At 44.1% G+C, this 24,197-nt stretch overlaps 1 protein-coding gene across 1 annotated transcript in view; it reads right to left on the reverse strand.

Annotated features, from left to right (window-relative positions):
• ACADL (acyl-CoA dehydrogenase long chain) overlaps positions 1-16,906 on the reverse strand; it is a 51,548-nt gene extending 34,642 nt beyond the window's left edge. Inside the window, exons 1-5 of the mRNA XM_073633550.1 lie at positions 16,726-16,906; positions 12,019-12,189; positions 7,464-7,601; positions 7,215-7,379; positions 7,065-7,131 (exon numbers count right to left, since the gene is read on the reverse strand). Of these exons, the coding sequence (XP_073489651.1) occupies positions 7,065-7,131; positions 7,215-7,379; positions 7,464-7,601; positions 12,019-12,189; positions 16,726-16,820 (636 nt within the window). The 5' untranslated portion in view covers positions 16,821-16,906. The remainder of the gene's footprint in view (positions 1-7,064; positions 7,132-7,214; positions 7,380-7,463; positions 7,602-12,018; positions 12,190-16,725) is intronic.
• Positions 16,907-24,197: the final 7,291 nt, after the last annotated feature.

Here is a 24,197-nt window from a genome sequence, read left to right on the forward strand (position 1 = left end):
TTCTGACTAGGGAGTCAATTTGGGTCACACTAAGCAATTTTCCTACTAGATGTAGAAGGTGAAACAGAATAGATCACAAATGCCGATACCCGTGTCTACACTACAGCAACTTCCACCTTTGTTACATAGTTACATAGTTAGTAAGGTTGAATAAAGACACCAGCCCATCCAGTTCAACCTGAGTGAGCATCTAAAATTATCCCTATTTATTTAAGGTACCCATATAGCGCTGTCAATTTACGCAGCGCTCCACACATATATCGCACACTCACATCGGTCCCTACCCTTAAGGAGCCCACAATCCAAAGGTCCCTAACTCACACTCATATACTAGGGACAATTTTTTTTTTTGGACAGAAGCCAATTAACCTACCAGCATGTCTTTGGAGTGTGGGAGGAAACCGGAGTACCCGGAGGAAACCCACGCAGGCACAGGGAGTACATGCAAACTCCAGGCAGGTAGTATTGTGGTTGGGATTTGCCAGCAAATGTCAAGTTGTTTATGTACTTCCTATATAGCCAAAACTATTCAGCTTCAAGATGTACATGATGGCCCAAGATGGCAACTCAGGGAGAGGTTACGGACACAGGAATCAGCAGTTGGAGCAGGTTTCCCATAGAGCCCATATCCAGCCCAAACGTCTCTTTTCTTCTGGACAGAGTAGAAAAGGATAAAACCTGTCCCAGGAGGAGGCAGAATCTCTGCAGAGGGGATACAGACTGCAATAAAACCATTTTTTGCAGTCATTTGGGACAGGATTATCAGTGTATGGAGGAAAAGAAAAAAAAAAAAAGAAAAACAACCTTCATATAGGTCTTTAAGTCTGACAATTTTGGCAGGATCAGATATAATATTCTAATGTTTTTTCCATAAAGGTCTCCTTCATAAGGCTAGGTTCACACATGCTTGGCTGCAGTTCAAAGTTGCAGTTTTATTCTCTGGTTTAGGTGCGAATCAGGTGCAAATTTTTACTTGAACGCACCTAAACTGCACAGGATCCTTTTTAAAAATGGACCGCGGCCGCCCCAGGTGTGTGAACCGGCTCCATTGATAGCCGGTCTGATTCACATGTTATGCCCCGTTATTGGTACCGTGGTCTCCTGGGACATGTGGAGGTTAGAGGGGGCACCTGTCAAAATAAGGTACCGACTCCCCCTGCTCAAAAATAAATAAATAATCCCAAACATTGGAGATGGTGGAGGGTTGGGGGGTGGCTCGGGTAGAGAAGGAGGAAAAGCAGAATTTCCCCTTTTAGGTGAAGTTCCACTTTAAGGTTATTTTTCTACATAGTGGATGGTTGCATAGATGTAGCAACCTAAAGTAGCCATTTATATATTGGTCTTGTTACGGTGTTGCAAAGTTACAATCTGCACTCTTAGACCCCTTTCACACTTATACGACTTGTCCCACGATTTTGCACTGCAAAGTCGCATGACAAGTCATTCTCAATGATTTTCAATGACTACCATTCATATTGGGCCGACTTTAAGTAGTCCCTGCACTACTTTGGTCCAACTTCCATGAGAGTTGATGTCCATAGACCTCAATGTTAAACCCTCAAGTAGCATGCAAATCGTACCTGTATAAATATAGACACGATTTCAGTACGACTTTGTAAGCACAAGCTGAGAATGGTTAATGCCAAAGTTGTGGCAAAGTCGTATAAAGTAGTACTGCTCCCAAAGCGTGGCAAAATCACGCGACTTTGAAGTCGCACAAGTGTGAAAGGGGCCTTAGCCTGGGTTCACACTGGTACGACAAACGTTCCGACATTGGGAGCTCATGTCGTGTGCAAATCAATGATTCCCTATGAGAGTCGTCTTAACTGGTTTGACACAAGTCAGTCAGACTTTGAAAATGCTCCCTGCACTACTTTGGTCCCACTTCAGCCCATTGAATATCATTGAAGTCGGAACCTTGTCCTAACCATCCACTTCTTGACATTTGACATGATGATTACAGCAGCAGTAAAAGGAATTTATATCACTCTGGGATTGTTTTGACTGGTCAATGGACAAGTCGTACCATCACAGAGGAGGAAGAAGAAAGAAGAAAAATATCTTCTTTCAGATATGACAATGGAAATCATATTGTTTTCAATAGTGCCCATTCACTTCAATGCAACTCGACATGGAGTGATTTACTACTTTGGTGCGACTCCAGTGTGATTTTGGCCCCATAGAATATGCAAACCACATCCAATTTGCACTACATAATCGCACGGAAAATGAGATTGCAACAGTGTGACCCTAGACTTATGTAGACAGATTACCCTGACATGGAGAAAAACAGAGTGCATTATGAAATTAATCTGAGCACACAAATCTTATATAACAGTTCAAAGAGCAATGATGTGTTGTAACCTACGTCAAACAATAGCAAAAGCTTTTGAGATTAGGGTAGAGGAACTTTAATCTGTTTGATTTGTTAGACAATCTCATTCAGACTACTTTATTAAAGTAAACTTGTAATGAGGGAAACATCAAGGTTATCATGGCTGACTTCTTCTTAAGATGCTGGTGTTCTGGCTGTCACAGCAAACCTCTGGCGTCAATACAATGACTTCATGACCTAGAACATGTATGTAATTAACGACTTCGCTTTCTGAATTCTCTAATCTACATACCTGTTCTGGGTCAGTGACTCAGGAAGGTATTGAAGCTAGGGAGTCAGTATAACAGCCAGGCATCTAGCATTTTCAAAGTATTTGAAAATTGGCATTTTTTCTCTTAAAAGGTTTTTAGGAGAAAATAATAAAACTGTGTGTCTTAGGTCTTCCCAGTTAACCGGTAAAAGGAAATGTGGAGGCTATCATTAGTAACCTCTTCTTAAAAGGCTAGTTGACTGTCTGGCATGCTGATAAAGTGTATTTAGCACTTTCTGAATAACTTACAAGTATAAAGATCAGGATTTATCCTGGTCTGGCCTACAGTTTGGTTTTTTGTGCATTCATCCTATAGATGGCAGTATAACCAGAAGGTTCAGGATTCCCTGTGTTCCCCAATGGATGAGAAAGAAAAAAAAATACTATAAAACATAAAAGTAGTAAGTTGTGAGTAGAGATGGGAAGGTCATCTGCACAAAAAAAATTATTATTAATATAAAATATATATATCTATATCTCTATATCTCTATATCTCATAATATACCGTATCTATGACATGGTATCGGTATTCAAACTATATAACATGAAGACCTTAATGAAAGACCTTTATGTAAAGTCTTAAATTATTGCTAGTGCTCTTAAGCCTCTTTCACATGGACGATCCGTATGTCCGTTTTTCATCCTTCCGTTTTCGGATGAAAAACGGACATACATTCATCCCTATGGAGCGTCGGATGTCAGCGGTGACATGTCTGCTGACATCCGACCCCGCTCCGATCCGAAAAGTGTAACGGAGGAAAAACCTACTTTTCCATCCGTTTTCGGATCGGATCGGGTGACGACGGACACTACGGTCCGTCATCATCCGATCCCCCATAGGGGAGAGCGGCGCTCTGACAGGTCCGTCGCTGCACAGCGTGCAGCGATGCACCTGTCACCTTCCTGCTCAGCGGGGATCGGCGGAGCGATCCCCGCTGAGCCAGCGGATGTTCACGGGGCGGATCATCACTGATCCGCCCCGTGAGAAAGAGGCCTAAGCTGAGGACAAGCAAATTCAAGTAACACTGTACTTCTCACTACAGTTCTCAACAAAAGAAATGTGCATTTCTGCCACTAGGGGGCACTGCAGAGGAAAGGCTCCAATTTAGTTTGCTTGTGGACTCCACCTTGTACCTCCTACTGTTGGTTAGATTATAGTTTCCGTTTGACAGATACAAGGGCACATTTGTCAGACAAATTTGTTTATCTTTTATAACCTTTAAAATTATTTCTATTAAAATGTTCTCCACCATCACAGCATAATCTTTACCTATAGTCTGCTCAGTAAATTGGTTTCTCTTTTCTTTCTCTTAGTAAAATGTAGAGTTTGGAAATATTTCCATAGTGCAATTTCTGCTGAGAGCAAAGCTGCAATTTGCAAATATTGTGAGAAGAAATATTCTTTTCCAAATGCTACAAAGATGACAAAACCCATCCTGGCATGCCAGAGGTGCCATAAAAGGCATTAAAAAATACTTTACGGAACACGCAAACTGTTGGCACTATATAAATCCTATATAAAAATAATGAAACAAGGAGGACCATAATGAAAGCGTAAGGTAAGATTTTTTTTGCCTGAATTCACACCTGAACCGGACCCAAAAACGCACAGGACCCTTTTCAAAACTGCACAGCAGCCACCCCAAACATGTGTGAACTGGCTTCCTTGAAAGCCAGTCACATTTACATGTTATGCGATTTGGATGTGGTTAAAAATACATCCCATTCGCATATATATGTGAAAGTCGTTTTTCCCTCCAGAGTTCTCATTCCAGAAACACTCTTTCTGCTGCTTCTGGATCATCACAAAGTGTTTCTTCACCAGCAGCATCTTCATGTAAGGAAGTGTTACAAACCATGGCCTCCCATAAATACACAATACTGTCATTTATAGAGAAAACGACACCTGAAAATGAGGAGATGATTCATCAAGCTCTTCATAGAGCAATATATGCTTCTGGATCAGCATTATCAATAACTGAAAATGTATACTGGCAGGTTTTACATTATTACGACGGAAATGGAGGTGGTTAACTATTCTCATGTAAAGGTGAAATGTTCTTAACATACAGTCCTTGTTATTCTATTTGTAATAAAAGGTTTTTTTTTTTTAGATCAAGCATAATACTTTTTTTTTCTATTTTTCGGGGAAAAAATAAAAAATTCTCGTGGGTTTAAAATTTCCAGAAATTTTACATCTCTAGTTGTGAGACTGGATAGTTTGCATTTAGGGAATGCCTATTGTTTGTGATTTTTCCCTTAAATGGGTATTTGTGGAATGGAATGTGCTTGGGAGTAAAACTGCCATGCAGATATATGCCAGATGCCACATCATACCATTGGTGCCATATCACGTACCACGACCCTGCATAGTTCCTATCCAAATAAAGACTTTCTGAAAATCAGAAATGGCAAAGATATAGCCAGGCTCCATTGAGGCAGACCTGGAGGTAGGTCATTCAGGCAATGAGCGCCCCATTGTGGGAGAATGGAGTTGGTGTATCTAAACCCCTGCACTTCATATTTTCCAGGTTCCAACAAGTGTCATTTTTGACTTGTCAAAACTGATTAGTGATAAAGAACCTTAGGTGCCCACTGTACAACTATAGCAGGGGTGTCCAAACTTTTTTCAAAGAGGGCCAGATTTAATGAATAGAACATGCTTGTGGGCCGACCATTTTGCCTGACATTCTTAAACCATTACAATTTGGTCTAAGTGTGTCCGTCTGAGCGCTTATATACGGCCCAACAAGAATTCTCTTGCCTTTGTGCTGTGTGGGGAATAGATGAGCTCGGGCGTGTTATTTGGATATACTGTATTTAATCGGCTTATAACACGCACCTTCACTTTAAAAAGGAAGTTTCAGGAAAAAAATCTTACATTTTAAATAAAGAACTGTGAAGCAAAATAAGGGTCAGTGCCCATCAATGCAGCCTAATCAGTGCCTATCTGCAGCCCCCACCGTATTGCCATGAATGGAGCCCCCACCGTATTGCCATGAATGGAGCCCCCACCGAATTGCCATGAATGGAGCCCCCACCGTATTGCCATGAATGGAGCCCCCACCGTATTGCCATGAATGGAGCCACCACCGTATTGCCATGAATGGAGCCACCACCGTATTGCCATGAATGGAGCCACCACCGTATTGCCATGAATGGAGCCACCACCGTATTGCCATGAATGGAGCCACCACCGTATTGCCATGAATGGAGCCACCACCGTATTGCCATGAATGGAGCCACCACCGTATTGCCATGAATGGAGCCACCACCGTATTGCCATGAATGGAGCCACCACCGTATTGCCATGAATGGAGCCACCACCGTATTGCCATGAATGGAGCCCCCACCGTATTGCCATGAATGGAGCCCCCACCGTATTGCCATGAATGCAGCCCCCACCGTATTGCCATGAATGCAGCCCCCACCGTATTGCCATGAATGCAGCCCCCACCGTATTGCCATGAATGCAGCCCCCACCGTATTGCCATGAATGCAGCCCCCACCGTATTGCCATGAATGCAGCCCCCACCGTATTGCCATGAATGCAGCCCCCACCGTATTGCCATGAATGCAGCCCCCACCGTATTGCCATGAATGCAGCCCCCACCGTATTGCCATGAATGCAGCCCCCACCGTATTGCCATGAATGCAGCCCCCACCGTATTGCCATGAATGCAGCCCCCACCGTATTGCCATGAATGCAGCCCCCACCGTATTGCCGTGAATGCAGCCCCCACATTGACATGAATGCAGCCCTCACCACATTGACATAAATACGGCAGCCCCCACATTGACATGAATGCAGACTCACCATTGCTGTCACTGCATTCATGTCCATCTGCAGCCTTGGAGGAGACAGGGAGGGGGCGGGAGAAGACAGGGAGGGGGCGGGACGAGCGCCAACAGATCTACAGGAGAAACTCCTGTTTTTATTGGCAGCCTCTTTAATTGAAAGTCCCGCCTCCTATGATGGACAGAACAATTGTCCAATGGCAGCGCAGGAGACGGGACTTCCTTTTACACAGGACGCCGTGTAAACAGGAAATTCTCCTGTATCCTGTACGGCGCTCGTCCCGTCGCCTCCAAGGCAGCCAGCATATCTATCTTTTGTGGCCCCCCCCGGCGCTCGGGGATTCGTTGGGGGCCACAAAAGATATATATGTCAAAATTACCAGGCGGGCCATCCAAAACCAGTTGGCCCGCGGGCCGCGATTGGACGCGGGCCGGACTTTGGACATGCCTGAACTATAGCATCAATTTATATCACTTGAGGGTGATGAAGGTTGTTATGGATACTTTAACAAGATACATTTTCTAAAGTGTTTGAAAAGCAAAACCCAATTTTGGTCTTCATTTATCTCTTTAAAGAGTGCTTTTCTTTACCATAATGACTTATATTTTCCAATAACTCACCTTGCTGCCATTCAATATCCAATCACTTCCATCTTTCTTGGCATTAGTCCGCACACCCTGCAGATCACTGCAATATGCAACAAATTATTATGTTGATCAGAAATAGTAACTGGAGGGACTTGGTGACATTTCTAAATAAGTGCGGCATACCTTCCAGCTCCTGGCTCTGTCATTGCAATGGCTCCTATACATTTACCAGCCGCCATCTGTGGAATATATTTCTGTATCTGGCTCTTGCTGCCATATCGTGAGATATAAGGCATGACGATATCGGAGTGAAGACTGAAGCCAGGTCCTGTACAATTCACATACATCCTGGGAAAGACCGCACAGAGGTTTACAGAGATGACAAAATACAGACAAAGCACATCGGAATGATTGAGGAGTTCAGGGACTTACTGTTCTTCCCACACAACAGCAGATGATAGGATATCACCACCAATGCCACCATGCTCTTCTGGAATAGAGGCACCAAGGAGACCCTGCTGGCCAGCCTTCTCCCACAATTCCCGGCTCACCTGTCCAGCTTTCTCCCATCTAAGAGGAATGGAATAAGACATGATCATTCTGCAATACAATTAGGGCTTCTCTGCAGACCCTCTAAATCAGAGGTCCCCAAACTTTCTAAATAAAAGTACCAGTTTACTATCCTTCAGATGTTAGGGGGGGGGGCAGGACTGTGGCCAGTGGGAAAATATCCTGGTAATAACGCCCCGAAGCTGGGGTCAGCGGGAGAAATGGTGCCCCAAGGGCCAGATAAAGGCAAGTAAAGCACCACATCTGGCCCCCGGGTTGTAGTTTGGAGACCACTGCTAATAATAGGGTGGGTGACCCTTTAAATGGTAAGCTCTGGACTTGGTAGAACTGTATCTGAAGTTTGCATCTTATGAAATAAATTTTTTTTATGACCATCTGTAATCAAGGCAAAAAAACTGGTTTGGTTTACTGGCCAAATGCAAAATTGCCTCAAGTATAACCTTATGTGAAGGCACCTGTACTTTGATATCACCTTCCCTGCTATTCGAGGTCTTAAAATTCCAATATATTCAAAAAATAAATGACTAACCAAATCGGCAAAACTTGAACTTAACTGGTAGACATAAGAACCCTCACAATGGAAAATAAGAAATGACTATAATCTATCTGAATGTATAATAAACGGAGCATTCACTGAATATAACTGTAGCATATTAAACTTGAATCAGACTGAAAATATTAATCCAGACATCCTTATTCTATGAAGTCCAAATACTCCAAATTGAATCACTATGGTTTAAAGTATAAAAAAAACACTGAATATCTAGAAACCCATATGTGGATGTATGGAGATCATTTTTTTTTCTCAATCAAGCTTCTCACAGTGTTGTAGTAAAATTTCTCTAAGCAATATCTACCATAACATGCTACAAAAATATGAATATGTAATCATGTGCATAAGGTGTATAAGGTTCGAACATGTATTAGCATCTGCACAAGGTTCCAAATTAGGCTTCTCTAAACACATGTATATCCATACTCTAAGTCATGCTGGCATATACTGATGTTCATTCATAAAAATGGGACACATCCCATCAAAGTTCATGCCTGCTGGATTTCTTGTATTAAAAAAGAATATCCAATAGACTTCTCTTTTGCATAGGAATCTTGAACTTCTCCCCACCTCTAGCTGGGACTGTGATTTTCTCCACTGCTTGAATGCCCAGATCAAATACATCTTTTTGTATGTGAAAATATTATCTTGACAGATTCACTGTGTACTGTAATCAATTATAAAGAACCCCCCCCACATGGTAGGCTCTAGGTGACTGCCCACTCACTGCAGTACAGGGTAGTAAATTCACTCCCGTGGCCATTGACATGTAGGCCAGAACTAGCAGCCTGTACTTGTGAAACCCACACAATGACAGTACTGGGTGTTCTGGTTCAGCAAAATAAGTCCCTTCACTTAAAGTATGCAGTTGGAGGGATCCACTGGCAGCTGTACAGGCAACCATAGAAGTCTAAGCAGTTGACTAGAGCTTGGGAGAAGTGTGCTTAGCAGCTCAGGAAAAAGAATACTAAACAAATGTGGGTGGTCGGCGAGTCTTCCAGCTGCCACCATAGAAGTTTCTGATCTAAGCTCTCCATTTCCACCGAGGAGAGGGGCTTTTACAAAAAAGGTTGGATAGAATTTCAGTTAAAACTTTAAAGAGCCAGTTTACTACAAACTAACGTTCAAGCTATGGATGGACTCTCAATTTGTCATATTTGCCTTCATCACTGAAACTAAAAGAAAACCCTGCATTTTGGGTTCTGTTCAAAATAGGAATCTTTCAGTAGAGACCCTGGTGACAACTAGAGATTCTCTCACTTTGGAAAGATTCTCCCTCACTTCCTGATTTGGCTATGGCACAGGAAGTAAAGGAAAATCTCCATAATAAGATACAGAAGGCCAAAAAATAACCTGAAAGGGGGTATGACCCTCCCTTACTCCATTCAAAATGAAAAAACAAGTTCTGCTTTTAATTGCTCCTTTGTAACCTTGATACATCTACTTTCTTGTACAGTAAATCCTTGGTTTGAGAGTAACTTGGTTTGAGAGTGTTTTGCAAGACAAGCAACATTTTTAAATACATTTTGACTACACTTAGAGGCTCCTCTCTTCTCTTTTATACTCTGTAGCTCCTGCTGGATTTTGCTTCTAATCCTCTTGTGGAGGCTTCCATTTGTGGATGGACATTTTATGGTTGCACAACCTGGTCACATTGCTATAATCTTTTTATATGGACTATAAACTGAAGGACTTATGAATAAATGGTTGTAGAATGAATCATTTGAGTTTCCATTATTTCTTATTGGGAAAATTTGATACACAAGTGCTTTGGATTACAAGCATGTTTCTGGAACGAATTACGCTCGAAATCCAAGGTTTTACTGTACTCAGTTTTGTAATTTGCTTTCTTTTCTTAGCTTCATATTGCTGCTTATATGATTTCTCCCAATTCTTCCTCACTGAATTTACATTTAGCTCTCGCTTGATTTCATTAGCTATCATCTCATACAACTTGTTATTCTTTTCTGGTCTGCACACTACTAGGTTTATCCATTTGTTGTTTATTCACTTGTTTGCTCTTATTTCTAGATCATCTTTGCGGTTATCTAATTTTGTCTTACTAAAAATATATTGCACAAGCCCATCATTACTGATATTTGTAGAAGTACTTTAGCGCTTCACCCACTCCCTAGTTCAAGTGCTACCCAGCAAAATGCTTCATATTCCAATACCGTGTCTAAAACATACATGTTTATTTGAATCCAAAGATTTGTAATTTGGCAATTCATAAATCAAATCTGTTTATCTCTGGCGCTCAGCCTCCCTTAGAACTGGGCACCAAATGCCAATCAGACATTTTAATGGATAACAGCAGTCAAGATACACTATATTGCCAAAAGTATTGGGACACCTGCCTTTACGCGCACATGAACTTTGATGGCATCCCAGTCTTAGTCTGTAGGGTTCAATATTGAGTTGGCCCACCCTTTGCAACTATAACAGCTTTAAATCTTCTGGGAAGGCTGTCCACAAGGTTTGGGAGTGTGTCTATGGGAATGTTTGACCATTCTTTCAGAAGTGCATTTGTGAGGTCAGGCACTGATGTGGATGAGAAGGCCTGGCTCAGTCTCCGCTCTAATTCATCCCAAAGGTGTTCTATTGGGTTGAAGTCAGGACTCTGTACAGGCCAATCAAGTTCTTCCACCCCAAACTCGCTCATCTATGTCTTTATGGACCTTGCTTTGTGCACTGGTGCGCAGTCATGTTGGGACAGGAAGGGTCCATCCCCAAACTGTTTCCACAAAGTTGGGAACCTGAAAGTGTCTTGGTATGCTGACACCTTAAGAGTTTCCTTCACTGGAACTAAGGGGCCAAGCCCAACCCCTGAAAACCAACCTCACACCATCATCCCCCCTCCACCAAATGATTTGGACCACTACAGAAAGCAAGGTCCATAAAGACAAGGATGAGCGAGTTTGGGGTGGAGGAACTTGATTGGCCTGCACAGAGTCCTGACCTCAACCTGATAGAAAACACTTTTGGGATGAATTAGAGTGGAGACTGCGAGCCAGGCCTTCTCGTCCACATCAGTGCCTGGCCTGACAAATGCGCTTTTGAAAGAATGGTCAAACATTCCCATACCTTGTGGACAGCCTTCCTAGAAGAATTGAAGCAGTTATAGTTGCAAAGGGTGGGCCAACTCAATATTGAACCCTATGGATTAAGACCGGGATGGCAATAAAAGATCATGTAAAAAAGGAAAGTGTCCCAATACTTTTGGCAATAGAGTGTACATTCTTTTGTGTCCTAAAATAAAGGGCTGGTTCACACCAAATGCAGCTTAGTGCAATTTAATCTGCATCAAAAAACACATGCACAGTGTTTTCCATGTATTCCAATGGCCCTGGTTTAAACCAGTGTAGAGCGTTCCAGTGCAGTCAATTAGAATATGCTACGTTTGTTTCTGTATGAAATGCAGCAAAAATGCATTAAAAACGCACATGTCCTTAACTGAGATAAAAGAAAGAAAGAAAAAAAAAATAAGGGGAAAAAAAAAAAAAAACTGACGGGATTGCTTCGGAAATGCATCCAGAACACAGAAATTGTGGTGTGAATCTGCCCTAATACCTTAGCGATGTAATATTATATCTGACAGCATGGCAGCCCAAAAATTATAATATAATATTGGACATATGTGTTCCAGAAGTCTCACCCACAACAATCGTTACCATTGATCCTCTCTCCCATCCAAACCCAGTACCCAGGCTCTGCTATTCTTCACAGTAGACACTCACTTAACCCAATTCATTCTGTACACTTAGCAATCAATGAAAATACAAAGTAAAATAGACCCCATCATGTCCACAGAAACAGGATAATGGAATTCAAATTCCCATATCCCCCCGAACAGACATAACTCACTCTGCATGGTAGGGCACCACCTCCTGCTGGAAAAATCTTCTAACGCTCTCTCTGAAAATGTCATGATCAGCACTGAAGACACGTCTGGTGCCAATATCCATTAAGCTCCTGGTTTGGGATGTCGCTGGTCGCAGCTTCTCCTCATTGTCGCTGGTCTGAGTGTGCTGGCATCTACAGAATTAAAAAAAAAAATAATAATTTTTTGCATTTGTTGTAAGTAAAATTGCTATCACCAAAAGACCAGCTGCATAAACAAATAGTTTAAATATAACCAACAAAGACGAGTCTGTTCGCTGAATGGTAAAAATACAGACGTGTGCATCAGTGTTGTGGTGGCAAGTGGACAAGTGTGTGTGGGTGCTGTGGTGGCGAGTGAATAAGTATGTGGGTGCTGTGGTGGCAAGCGAATAAGTGGGTGCTGTGGTGGCGAGCGAACAAGTGTGTGTGGGTGCTGTGGTGGCGAGTGGACAAGTGTGTGTGGGTGCTGTGGTGGCGAGTGGACAAGTGTGGGTGGGTGCTGTGGTGGCGAGTGGACAAGTGTGGGTGGGTGCTGTGGTGGCAAGCGAATAAGTAAGTGGGTGCTGTGGTGGCGAGCGAACAAGTGTGTGTGGGTGCTGTGGTGGCGAGTGGACAAGTGTGTGTGGGTGCTGTGGTGGCGAGTGGACAAGTGTGTGTGGGTGCTGTGGTGGCGAGCGAACAAGTGTGGGTGGGTGCTGTGGTGGCGAGCGAACAAGTGTGGGTGGGTGCTGTGGTGGCGAGTGGACAAGTGTGGGTGGGTGCTGTGGTGGCGAGCGAACAAGTGTGGGTGGGTGCTGTGGTGGCGAGCGAACAAGTGTGGGTGGGTGCTGTGGTGGCGAGTGGACAAGTGTGGGTGGGTGCTGTGGTGGCGAGTGGACAAGTGTGGGTGGGTGCTGTGGTGGCGAGTGGACAAGTGTGGGTGGGTGCTGTGGTGGCGAGTGGACAAGTGTGGGTGGGTGCTGTGGTGGCGAGTGGACAAGTGTGGGTGGGTGCTGTGGTGGCGAGGGGACAAGTGTGGGTGGGTGCTGTGGTGGCGAGGGGACAAGTGTGGGTGGGTGCTGTGGTGGCGAGTGAATAAGTTATGGTCAGTGCAGTGATGGAGACCGAATAAGTGCATCTCTGTGTAGTGACGGTTGTGTGATTTAGTGTGTGTATGTGGTACTGGTTGAACGAGTTGGTGTGTGTAGCACTACCCGGGAAGGAGGTCGCTAATATCCGGGTCCGCACTGCTGTACAGCCAGTCATATAGCATTTCCTTCTTTCTCTCAAACACAGAAAATCAGTCCTCGGCTTGTTTTTTTGTTGTTTTATTCACGGATGATAACTAGGATGAGGTAGGGAATTACAGGATGCCAAACTTGAAAACATCCAGAACAAAGGACAACTTCCTCCCTATTTACAAAGAATCCTCTCCTTCCTTCCTCCTGCACACACTTGGTTCCTCTATGTACAGCACCTGCTGATCACTCCAGGGTAATTAACCGTCTTTTTGTGAATTCAGCAACAGCCCATTACAGGCTATGATCTTCTCGTTCCTTTTTACATAAAGTAGCACACGTGGAGTGTACAACATCTCTTTTTGTTTCATGTAGACACAAAGCCCAGTTCTACCAATGCAGAAAATACTAGCCCACCTGGCTGCTTGCTTCCCCCAGTCCTCTCGATTGGCACACACACATGGAGATTTCCCAGGGCAAACTGAATGAAGACTTGGCACTCTGTGGTCTTCAAAAGAGCACTGTTACAGCTGGCAGTCTCTCCCCTGAACTACTTACTGTCTCTCCTAGCTCTCTCCTGCTGCCTCCCTGTCAATTATCCCTCCAACTGTCTCCTGAGGTGAGATTCTTCCAGGCCAGCCTCCCGAGCTCCAGCCCAAAGCAAAACCCCTCCCTGCAAGGTCCGACAGCCTCTCCATCTTCCACCCGACTCCCCTTGCTGGCATGGCCCATGTCTACTTATGGGTTTCCAAGTTCCCTGCCAGGCCCACTCCTGGGGATTAGCTGAGGACCCATAAATACTCAAGGCAGGCCCTCCTAACCTCCATCCTCTAGTTCCAGAACCTTCTCCAATATTCTAGAAACATGGGCAGGTTCCAGAGAGCTGCCAGGAGGAGTCATCCAGCCCTGGACTCTAGTAACCTTGACTACTGACCCAATTTAATTACTCAGGTCTAACCCAGAGCCAACTATGTTTTTCATGTATGATGCAGGACGTACTCTGACCACAGTGGTCGGGGCGGAGCAGCCCTGATTTTTGTGGTCAGCACAGAGAGGGCATACAGGAAGTGGCAGATTCAGCACTGTGCTGTGTAATCTGCCTTAAGGGCCCAGGATCTGTATATATTTTTGGGGGGTTACCAAACACTTTAAAGTAGTATAGACAAAAAAATGTTTTTTTTTCCCCATTTCTGTCCTACTGTGGAGATTTCCCTTCACTTCCTGTCCCATAGCCAAACAGGAAGTGAGAGGAAATCCCTGAAAACTAAGGGAATTTCTTGGGGACACCCAGGTCACCAGAACCAGTGGTCTCCAGTGGGAGATTTCCCATCTACTACTTTTCTGGGTACAACCCAAAATTTTGGGATTTTCTTTTACCTTCAATGACAATGGTAACAGGAGAAATAGAGAGGGTGAATCTCCCTAACGGGGGCACAGACAGCAATAAAAAATGACAGGTGTTCTTATCCCTCTCCAAATAAATAGATAAACAAAATAAAACAAAAATAGTTTTGCCTTTATTTATACTTTAGGGCTCCGTTTCCACTTGTGCAACTTGTTCTGCCACTTGGGACTGCAAAGTCACATGACAAGTTGTACCCCATGATTTCCAATGAGTACCGTTCATATCTGTGCGACTTCAAAGTAGTCCCTGCACTACTTTGGTCTGACTTTGATGCGACTTGAGGTCCATAGACTTCAAGAATACACAGGCATTGCTTCAAGTCGCATCAAAATCACAGCAAAAAAAAAAAAAAAAACGCGGCGAAATAGCGTGACTTTCAGGTCACAATAGTGGAAAACTAGGCTAAAGCACCAGTTAGATTTAATTTGGTAACTTTAACATACACTCACCGGGCACTTTATTAGGTACACCTTGCCAGTACCAGGTTGGACCCCCTTTTGTCTTCAGAACTGATTTAATTCTTTGTGGCATAGATTCAACAAGCTGTTGGAAACATCCATCTCAGAGATTTTGGTCCATATTGTCATGATAGCATCACACAGTTGCTGCAGATTTGTCGGCTGCACATCCATGATGCTAATCTCCCGTTCCACCACATCCCAAAGGTGCTCTATTGCAGTGGTTCTCAACCCTGTCCTCAAGTACCCCCAATAGGCCATGTTTGCAGGTTTCCCTTTATCTTGCACAGGTCCTTTAAATTAGAGAGTCAAAGGCTTGGTATTTTGGACAGCTAATTTATCCAAGAGAAAGTCCGAAAACATGGCCTGTTGGGGGTACCTGAAGACAGGGTTGAGAACCACTGTTCTATTGGATTGAGATCTGGTGAGTGTGGGGGCCAACGGAGTACAGTGAACTTGTTGTCATGTTCAAGAAACCAGTGGTGAGATGATTTGAGCTTTGTGACATGGAGAATTATCCTGCTGGAAGTAGCCATCAGAAAATGGGTGCACTGTGGTCATAAAGACATGGACATGGTCAGCAACAATACCACTGATGGATGGCACAATAGATCCATGCTTTCATGTTGTTTATGCCAAATTCTGACCCTACCATCTGAATGTTATAGCTGAAATCGAGACTCATCAGATCAGGCAATCATTTTCATCTTCTATTGTCCAATTTTGGTGAGCCTGTGCAAATTGTAGCCTCAGTTTCCTATTCTTAGGAGACAAGAGAAGCCTGGTGCGATACGGGAACCCAAAGTGGATTTTCAGCGTTCCTGCATCGCACCGATGTGAACTGAGCCCTAATCCAATAGAGCACCTTTGGGATGTGGTGGAAGGGGAGATTCGCATCATGGGTGTGCTGCTGACAAATCTACAGCAACTGTGTGAGGCTATCATGTCAATATGGAGCAAAATCTCTGAGGAATGTTTCCAACACCTTGTTGAACTATGCCACAAAGAAGGCAGATCTGAAGGCAAAAGGGGGTCCAACCCCTAGCAAGGTGTACCTAATAAAGTGGCCGGAGAGTATATATATATATATATATATATATATATATATATATATATATATATATATATATATATATATATATATATATATATATATATATATACATACATACACACACACATACATACACATACACACACAATATGTGATTAGATGTCTAGCCAGTTAAAATTAAAGGGGAGAAAAAAATAAATATATATATATATATTTTAAATATCTGCTGTGTTTTTATATAGTAATAATTGTATGACTATCATATGATGAGGAGTACAGTGTAGTGTAGTAGGAGGGGAGGGGTTAGTGAGTGGTGGGCGGGGCGGACAGAGAAGTAGGGTAAAGGTGACAGATGGATACACACAAATGTCACAGTGACTTTGCCCGATCATGAAGAATAATGAGAGTCCGGTGTAATCGTATACATAGAATTGTGAATGGATCGCTCTACAGATGATGAGATTAGGAGGATTGCACGGACAGATCGCACAGTCCTCATACATATACAGAGCACACACTGTCATTACACATCGCTCAGTCCTGCTATTCACTTACCGCACGGCAGCACAGCCCGGGGCGCTGGGGGTGAGTCTGGCGGAGCTGTTGAGCCGCTGCAGTGATCTCCCTAGAAGTCCGAAGCGGGCAGCCATTGCCGAGTATTGAAGGTCTATGTATACGATTGTGACAGGAGAAGCCGACAGGAACTAAGAGCAGGAGGGAGGGGCCAGTCCGCTCTACTCTGCTATTGACTTTTCACACAATAGACGTGAGCGTTACAGCGACCTCTTGTGGCAGATCTGGGAATGTTTGTTTTGACCAAGTGACTCCTAGAAGCTGATAGGGATTAACTTCTGATTCACCATAGATCAGTGGTTCTCAACCTCCCTAGTGCTGTGACCCCTTGATAACATTTCCTAAGTTGTGGGGACCCCTAACAGTAAAATTATTGTGGTAGCATGGATTGTCAGCACCCGAGACAAGACAAGTAATTTTCGCCCCTAACCCACAGGTATTTAACGCTCCCTGAGTCCCTTCCACTCGTACAGTATTAAACCCCTTATGGTACATTGTGGATGTACCACTCTTCCTCTTTGCTCTCCTTTCTTTCCCTTTTATCTCTCTATCCTAATTTCTTGTCCCCCCCCCCCCCCCCCCATCCCATCTTTCTTGTTCTTTCTCTTATTCTTTCTCTCCCTTTTCCTTTGTTCCTCCCCCTCTTTTCCTCTCCCCTCCATGTATTCTCTATTTTTTATTCCTTCTCTTACTCCTTGGTAGAGGGGGATGGGATCAGTGGCAGTGCTGGCATGGATTTGGGATCAGTGGCAGTGCTGGCGTGGATTTGGGATCAGTGGCAGTGCTGGCGTGGATTTGGGATCAGTGGCAGTGCTGGCGTGGATATGGGATCAGTGGCAGTGCTGGCGTGGATTTGGGATCAGCGGCAGTGCTGGTGGGGAGTTGGGATCAGTGGCAGTGCTGGCGTGGATTTGGGATCAGTGGCAGTGCTGGCGGGGAGTTGGGATCAGTGGCAGTGCTGGCGTGGATTTGGGATCAGCGGCAGTGCTGGTGGGGAGTTGGGATCAGTGGCAGTGCTGGCGGGGAGTTGGGATCAGTGGCAGTGCTGGTGGGGAGTTGGGATCAGTGGCAGTGCTGGCGGGGAGTTGGGATCAGTGGCAGTGCTGGTGGGGAGTTGGGATCAGTGGCAGTGCTGGCAGGAAGTTAGGATCAGTGGCAGTGCTGGCAGGAAGTTGGGATCAGTGGCAGTGCTGGTGGGGAGTTGGGATCAGTGGCAGTGCTGGCAGGAAGTTGGGATCAGTGGCAGTGCTGGCAGGAAGTTAGGATCAGTGGCAGTGCTGGCGGGGAGTTGGGATCAGCGGCAGTGCTGGCGGGGAGTTGGGATCAGTGGCAGTGCTGGTGGGGAGTTGGGATCAGTGGCAGTGCTGGCAGGAAGTTGGGATCAGTGGCAGTGCTGGCAGGAAGTTAGGATCAGTGGCAGTGCTGGCGGGGAGTTGGGATCAGCGGCAGTGCTGGCGGGGAGTTGGGATCAGTGGCAGTGCTGGTGGGGAGTTGGGATCAGTGGCAGTGCTGGCAGGAAGTTAGGATCAGTGGCAGTGCTGGCGGGGAGTTGGGATCAGCGGCAGTGCTGGCGGGGAGTTGGGATCAGCGGCAGTGCTGGCGGGGAGTTGGGATCAGCGGCAGTGCTGGCGGGGAGTTGGGATCAGCGGCAGTGCTGGCAGGGAGTTGGGATCAGTGGCAGTGCTGGCAGGGAGTTGGGATCAGTGGCAGTGCTGGTGGGGAGATGGGATCAGTGGCAGTGCTGGCGGGGAGTTGGGATCAGTGGCAGTGCTGGCAGGGAGTTGGGGTAAGTGGCAGTGCTGGAGGGAGTTCTGATCAGCCTACTTAGGTGCTCTTGATCAAGGTCATCTGCTGATCCTAGAACTGTAGTGGGGACTTTTAATGGCAAATCTAATCACAGGTAGTGTTACTCACTGTGTCTCCGGCTTCACTGTGTCTCCAGCTTCACTATGTCTCTGACTTTGTGGTGTCTCATAGCAGTGACACCTATGCTGAAATCAGGAGATGGGGTCTCCTCCAGCTCCTCCCACTTCACATTCCTCACCAGTCAGCTGACCTCTAGTCTCTGCCCCCAGTCATGCCCTGAACTGAATGGGTGGCTGCGAAGAGGCTGAGTGGGCGGCCGCAGGCTTCAGGGACAGCCCTTCTGGGTGGCTGCGAAAAGGCTGGGGGAGCAGTGCGGGCTTCAGGAACAGCCCAGGATTCAGTGACCTCTAGCAAATCGTCATTCAACCCCCAGGTTGAGAACCACTGAATAAAGTGCCCTCTTGTGGCTGATCTGGTAGTTGTAGAGTTTAAAGTGGTACTTTAGGTAATAAATAAAAACAGGAAGGATTTGTAATACAGAAGAGATATACTTTGTCTCTTCTGCATTAACCACTTGACCCCTGGAAAGGTGTACCCCCTTAACGAACGACCAGGCTATTTTTTGCGATACGGCACTACATTATTTTAATTGACAATTGCGCGGTCGTGTGGCGCTGTACCCAAATAAAGTTCAGTCCTTTATTACCACAAATAGAGCTTTCCTTTGGTGGTGTTTGATCACCTCTGCAGTTTTTATTTTTTGCGTTAAAAACAAAGACAATGACAATTTTGAAGAAAAAACAATATTTTTACTTTCTGCTATAGAACATATTCAATATAAAAATGTCAAAAATCTAATATCTTCATTAATTTAGGCCATTATGTATTCAGTTACATATTTTTGGTAAAAAAAATCCCAATAAGCGTATATTGATTGGTTTGCGCAACAGTTATAGTGTGTACAAACGATGGGATATTTTTATGGAATTTTTATTTATTTATTTTTTTACTAGTAATGGTGGTGATTAGTGATTTTTTGTGGGACTGCGACATTGTGCCGGACAAATCCGACACCTAACTGACACTTTTGACAATTTTTTTGGGGACCAGTGACACTAATACAGTGATCAGTGCAAACAATATGCACTGTAACTGTACTAATGACACTGTCAGGGAAGGGGTTAACATTAGGGGCGATCAAAGGGTTAAGTGTATCCCTAGGGCAGTGATGGCAAACCTTGGCACTCCAGATGTTTTGGAACTACATTTCCCATGGTGTTCATGCACTCTGCAATGTAGTTGAGCATCATGGGAACTGTAGTTACAAAACATCAGGGGTGCCAAGATTTGGCATCACTGCCCTAGGGGATGCTTTCTTACTAACTGGGGGGTGGGTTGCTCTGACTGGATGAAGACAGAGATCTTCTTCCGTCAGAACATAGGCAGATGTTTGCATAGGCAGATTGCCATTCTGCCTCTCTGGGGAATAATCGCAGGTGGCCGACGGACATCGGGTCGGACCCGCTGATTGGCACCCCCTGTGTCCAATCAGCGCGCGATTGTGCCCCCGGCGGCGCACACGTTACCCAGTGGCTTTTGCACAAATTGATGTACAGGTATGTGATTTAACACTACACTGCTGCAGTAAATATGCGGTAGGCGGTCGGCAAGTGGTTAATAATTTTATCAAATCCTATAAAATGACACAAAAATTACGGTTCTGGTACAAAACATTGCAAAGTTATTTACAAATGAAATAAAGTGGGGATTTTTTTTTATTTTGAGCTTTTTTTTAAAGGATAAATGTGTAAATTTATGTTAAATGTGTAAAAATATTAACAAGCAAAGCAAACAAAAGGTTTAAATATGAATAGTTAATAAAATAAAAACAAATAAAAAAATCAACAGGAAAATAGTTGAAGGGAATAGTAGAATAAGGAGCTAATTACTTATGATTAGAGTAAACTAATGCCGTGTACACACGAGCGGACTTTACGGCAGACTTTGCTCGGCGGACTTTTCGCCGGACTTTGTCGGCTCCTTGCGCCGGACTTAAAAAGGGACGGACTTGGACACACACGATCACTGCAAAAGTCCTCTGGTTTGGAACGCGGTGACGTACAGCACGTACGACGGGACTATAAAAAGGAAGTTCAAGCCCCACTACGGCACCCTTTGGGCTCCTTCTGCTAATCTCGTGTTTATGTCATGTTAGTAGAAGTTTGGTTAGAGACGATTCGCGCTTTTCACACTTCAGCTTATTTCGATCATTTTCTGCTGTTCAGTTTGTGCTTGTGAGGTTTGTATCTGCTTTTCAGTGCGTGTTGGTCAGTTCGTAACCTGCCTTGTAGGCCGTTCTGGTCCACTCATTCCTGATTTTCAGGTCGTTCTTCATAGGCCTTGCTGTTCTTCAGTGCGTTTGTTATAAGTTTGTTTGTTTGACCAGCCGACCGTTTTGAAGCCATGTCGCGTGGACGTACTCGTTCTCAAGTTCGTGCTGCGTGGGGACTTGGTGTTGGGATTAATACTTTGACCCGAGTCCAGTCCATGAACAGGGCAAGGAGGAGTTCATGGATGAAGAATTGGTTGCGCCAGCGTGACCAATTCTCGCATATGCCTTTGCTCCGTGAGCTCTGTGAGAATAATCCTGAGGATTTCAGGAATTATCTCCGGATGACGGACCCCGTTTTTGAGCGTCTGCTGGCTATGCTGACCCCCTATATTAGCAGGCAGGATACCTGCATGAGGCAAGCCATCAGTGCAGTGCAGAGCAAAGGCTAGTTGCCACGTTACGTTACTTGGCGACTGGGAGAAGTCTTCAGGACTTGAAGTTCTCGACAGGCATCTCCCCCCAGGCTCTGGGGATAATAATCCCAGAGACTTGTTCTGTCTTCATTCAGGTCCTGCAGAAGGACTATATGAAGGTAAGTTTTATCCTTTAACATTACATGATATGTATTAAATGTTTGCTAATGTATAGTCTAAATGTCCTCCTTACCTAATTACCATGCCTGGAATATGCTGTCAATGTCCCCTTTATCTTCATGCATGCCTGTTTTTGGACATTAATCATTTATTGCCCTACATGCATATTTACATTCAATAACCTCCCCACCATGCAATCCTGGGTCCATTTATATCTCTAGCCTATACTCCCCTTGAACAATGTATATTGTCAGCTCCATTGTACTGTTTGACCCTCCCCCACCCCTCAAATGTTTTAAAATGTCAGGTGTGTTTCTTAACCTAATTAGAACCCCTCCCCCCACATTAAAATTGATCAATGGGCCATCAGAGGGGGTGATTAATCTTATAAGTGGGCCTTATGTTTTTTCTAATTTAAATAACAAACACACATATTAATAATGTTTGACTGCTGTTGTTCAGTAATGTTTTTGTGTAATCTGATATCCAAGTTATGTTTTAAATTCCTTATATTAATTTTTTTTGTTTTTTCACTCCACAGTTTCCTTCCAGTACACAGGAATGGCAGACTGTGGCCTCCCAGTTCCCTGACCGTTGGGACTTTCCCAACTGTGTCGAGGCGATTGACGGGAAGCATGTCCGCGTTGTGCCACCACCGCATTCGGGGTCTTATTTCTATAACTACAAGGGGTTCCATAGTGTAGTTTTGATGCCGGTGGTCTCGGCACATTTGGACTTTCTGTTTGTGGATGTGGGGAACAACGGCCGGATGTCTGACGGAGGAGTGTTTGCACAGACCGAGCTGTGCTAGCGTCTCCAGACTGGTGGCCTGGGATTGCCACCTGATGACCAGAATGCGGATGGACTCCCCTCAGTTTTTATCGCTGATGAAGCGTTTGCTCTCGGTGAGCACTTGATCAGGCCGTTCCCCCAAAGAACACTCACCCCTGAGAGGAGGGTATTTAATTACCGGCTGGCCAGAGCAAGAAGAGTTGTGGAGAATGCCTTTGGGATTCTGGCCAGCCGGTTCCGTTTCTTCCTTTCAGCCATAAATCTGGCGGACTATAAAATTAATCACATCATACTTGCTTGCTGCATACTACATAACTTTTTATGTAGACATTCTGCTATATATCTAACCTCTGTTGGGCCTGAGGCCGGACTTGTACAAGATCCATCAATGGCAGGCCTGGAAATTGGCTGTATTGGCTTGGCCCCCCGAACTGCACGTCAAGTGCGTGAGCGATATGTGAATTATTTTAATGGTCGGGGGGGCATTGCTATTCAAGAAGAGCTTTAATATTACAAAATTAAAAAAAAAAAATTTTTGAAAAAATATCTTGTTTTTATTCTTGTTGGCATTTAGTTTGGTCTGTCTCCTAGTGCAGTGGCAAGTGCATTTACCTTTAGTTAATAAGGCCCTTTGTCACTGTAACCACACAAAAATTTACTAAACATATTATTGAGAAATAATCAGCCACACACATTGTAGTAGTAAAAATATTTTACTGTGTGCACATTGAAAGGTGCATTTTTTGAAACATTTTTTGTTTTTTTTTCTTTTTGGTTATTTTTTTTATTTATTTATTTTTTTAAAATAATTTATTTTTTAGAAAACGTTATTAAAGGCATATATAAACAAAAATACACCTTGTTTAAAATCTTAAAATTAACAACAGTGTTTTGAAAAACATACAAAAAAATCAAAGAACTTACAAAGTTCAACATTTTAAGAACGGTGCTGGTGATGTCACCCTTGTAAATAGAACATTTTGAATATGCTCAAAATTGAGCATTACAAAAGGGTCAAGTCAACATGTGCTATCTCCCAACATGGGTGAGCAATGTACGTGTTTTGTGTGTGCAATCCCTTTGTTCCTCTCACCACTCAATAATTTTGAAGATGAAGGGGTTGCAAACACAAAACAAGTACATTGATATCCCATGATGGAAGATAGCACATGATGACACACCATGTGCATCATAAAAATTTCTTGGTAATGAAAAAACTTGTAACCAAAATTTCAAGAAGAAAGAAACTTCACAAGGAAATGAAGAACGTGATTGATGTTTTTAGGCAAAACGTTATTATATTCTGCCCAAAACATCAATCATGTTCTTCATTTCCTTTTGCATGGAGTCCAGGCGAAGTTGCATGCTGTGAATTTGTTCACGCATTTTATCAATTTGGCCATTCCACAGCATTATCTGGCCAATCAGTCTTTGGGCACTGTCTGTGGTGAATGGCTCTGCCGCTTGGCCTTCCACAACCAGAAGCTCACCTAAAATGTGTGAAAAAAACAAGGGTTAAAATATGCACGCCTAAATACATTACCTTACGCTGGGGTGTCAGTCACTCTCTGGTGGGGTTGAAAGGTCGCACACTTCCTCCACCTCTCCTTCCTCCAGCTTGTCGGGTGGGCGTGGTCTTGGGCTGGGGCTTGGGCTATCTTCAGCATCAGGCTGGTGACTTGGGGGGGGTCCTGGGATCCTTGGACTGTTGTCTGAGTCTTTTCTCCCCTATGATAAGTCAACAAAAGGTATAGTTAAAACACAGTGATATTTTATACTTTTAAAAATAATCTGAAACGTTGGTTAGGAGTTATGGACAATTGCCTTATTTTGTCCTCAAAAAATTAGAAGACAGGATGAACATTCCCTCTGAACAACAATTCTAAACAATACACATTTTCATGCAAGTTTCACAGATGCAGATACCTCAA

The sequence above is a fragment of the Aquarana catesbeiana genome, linkage group LG06 (genome assembly GCF_042186555.1).
Source record: "Aquarana catesbeiana isolate 2022-GZ linkage group LG06, ASM4218655v1, whole genome shotgun sequence".
Taxonomy (NCBI): Eukaryota; Metazoa; Chordata; class Amphibia; order Anura; family Ranidae; genus Aquarana; species Aquarana catesbeiana.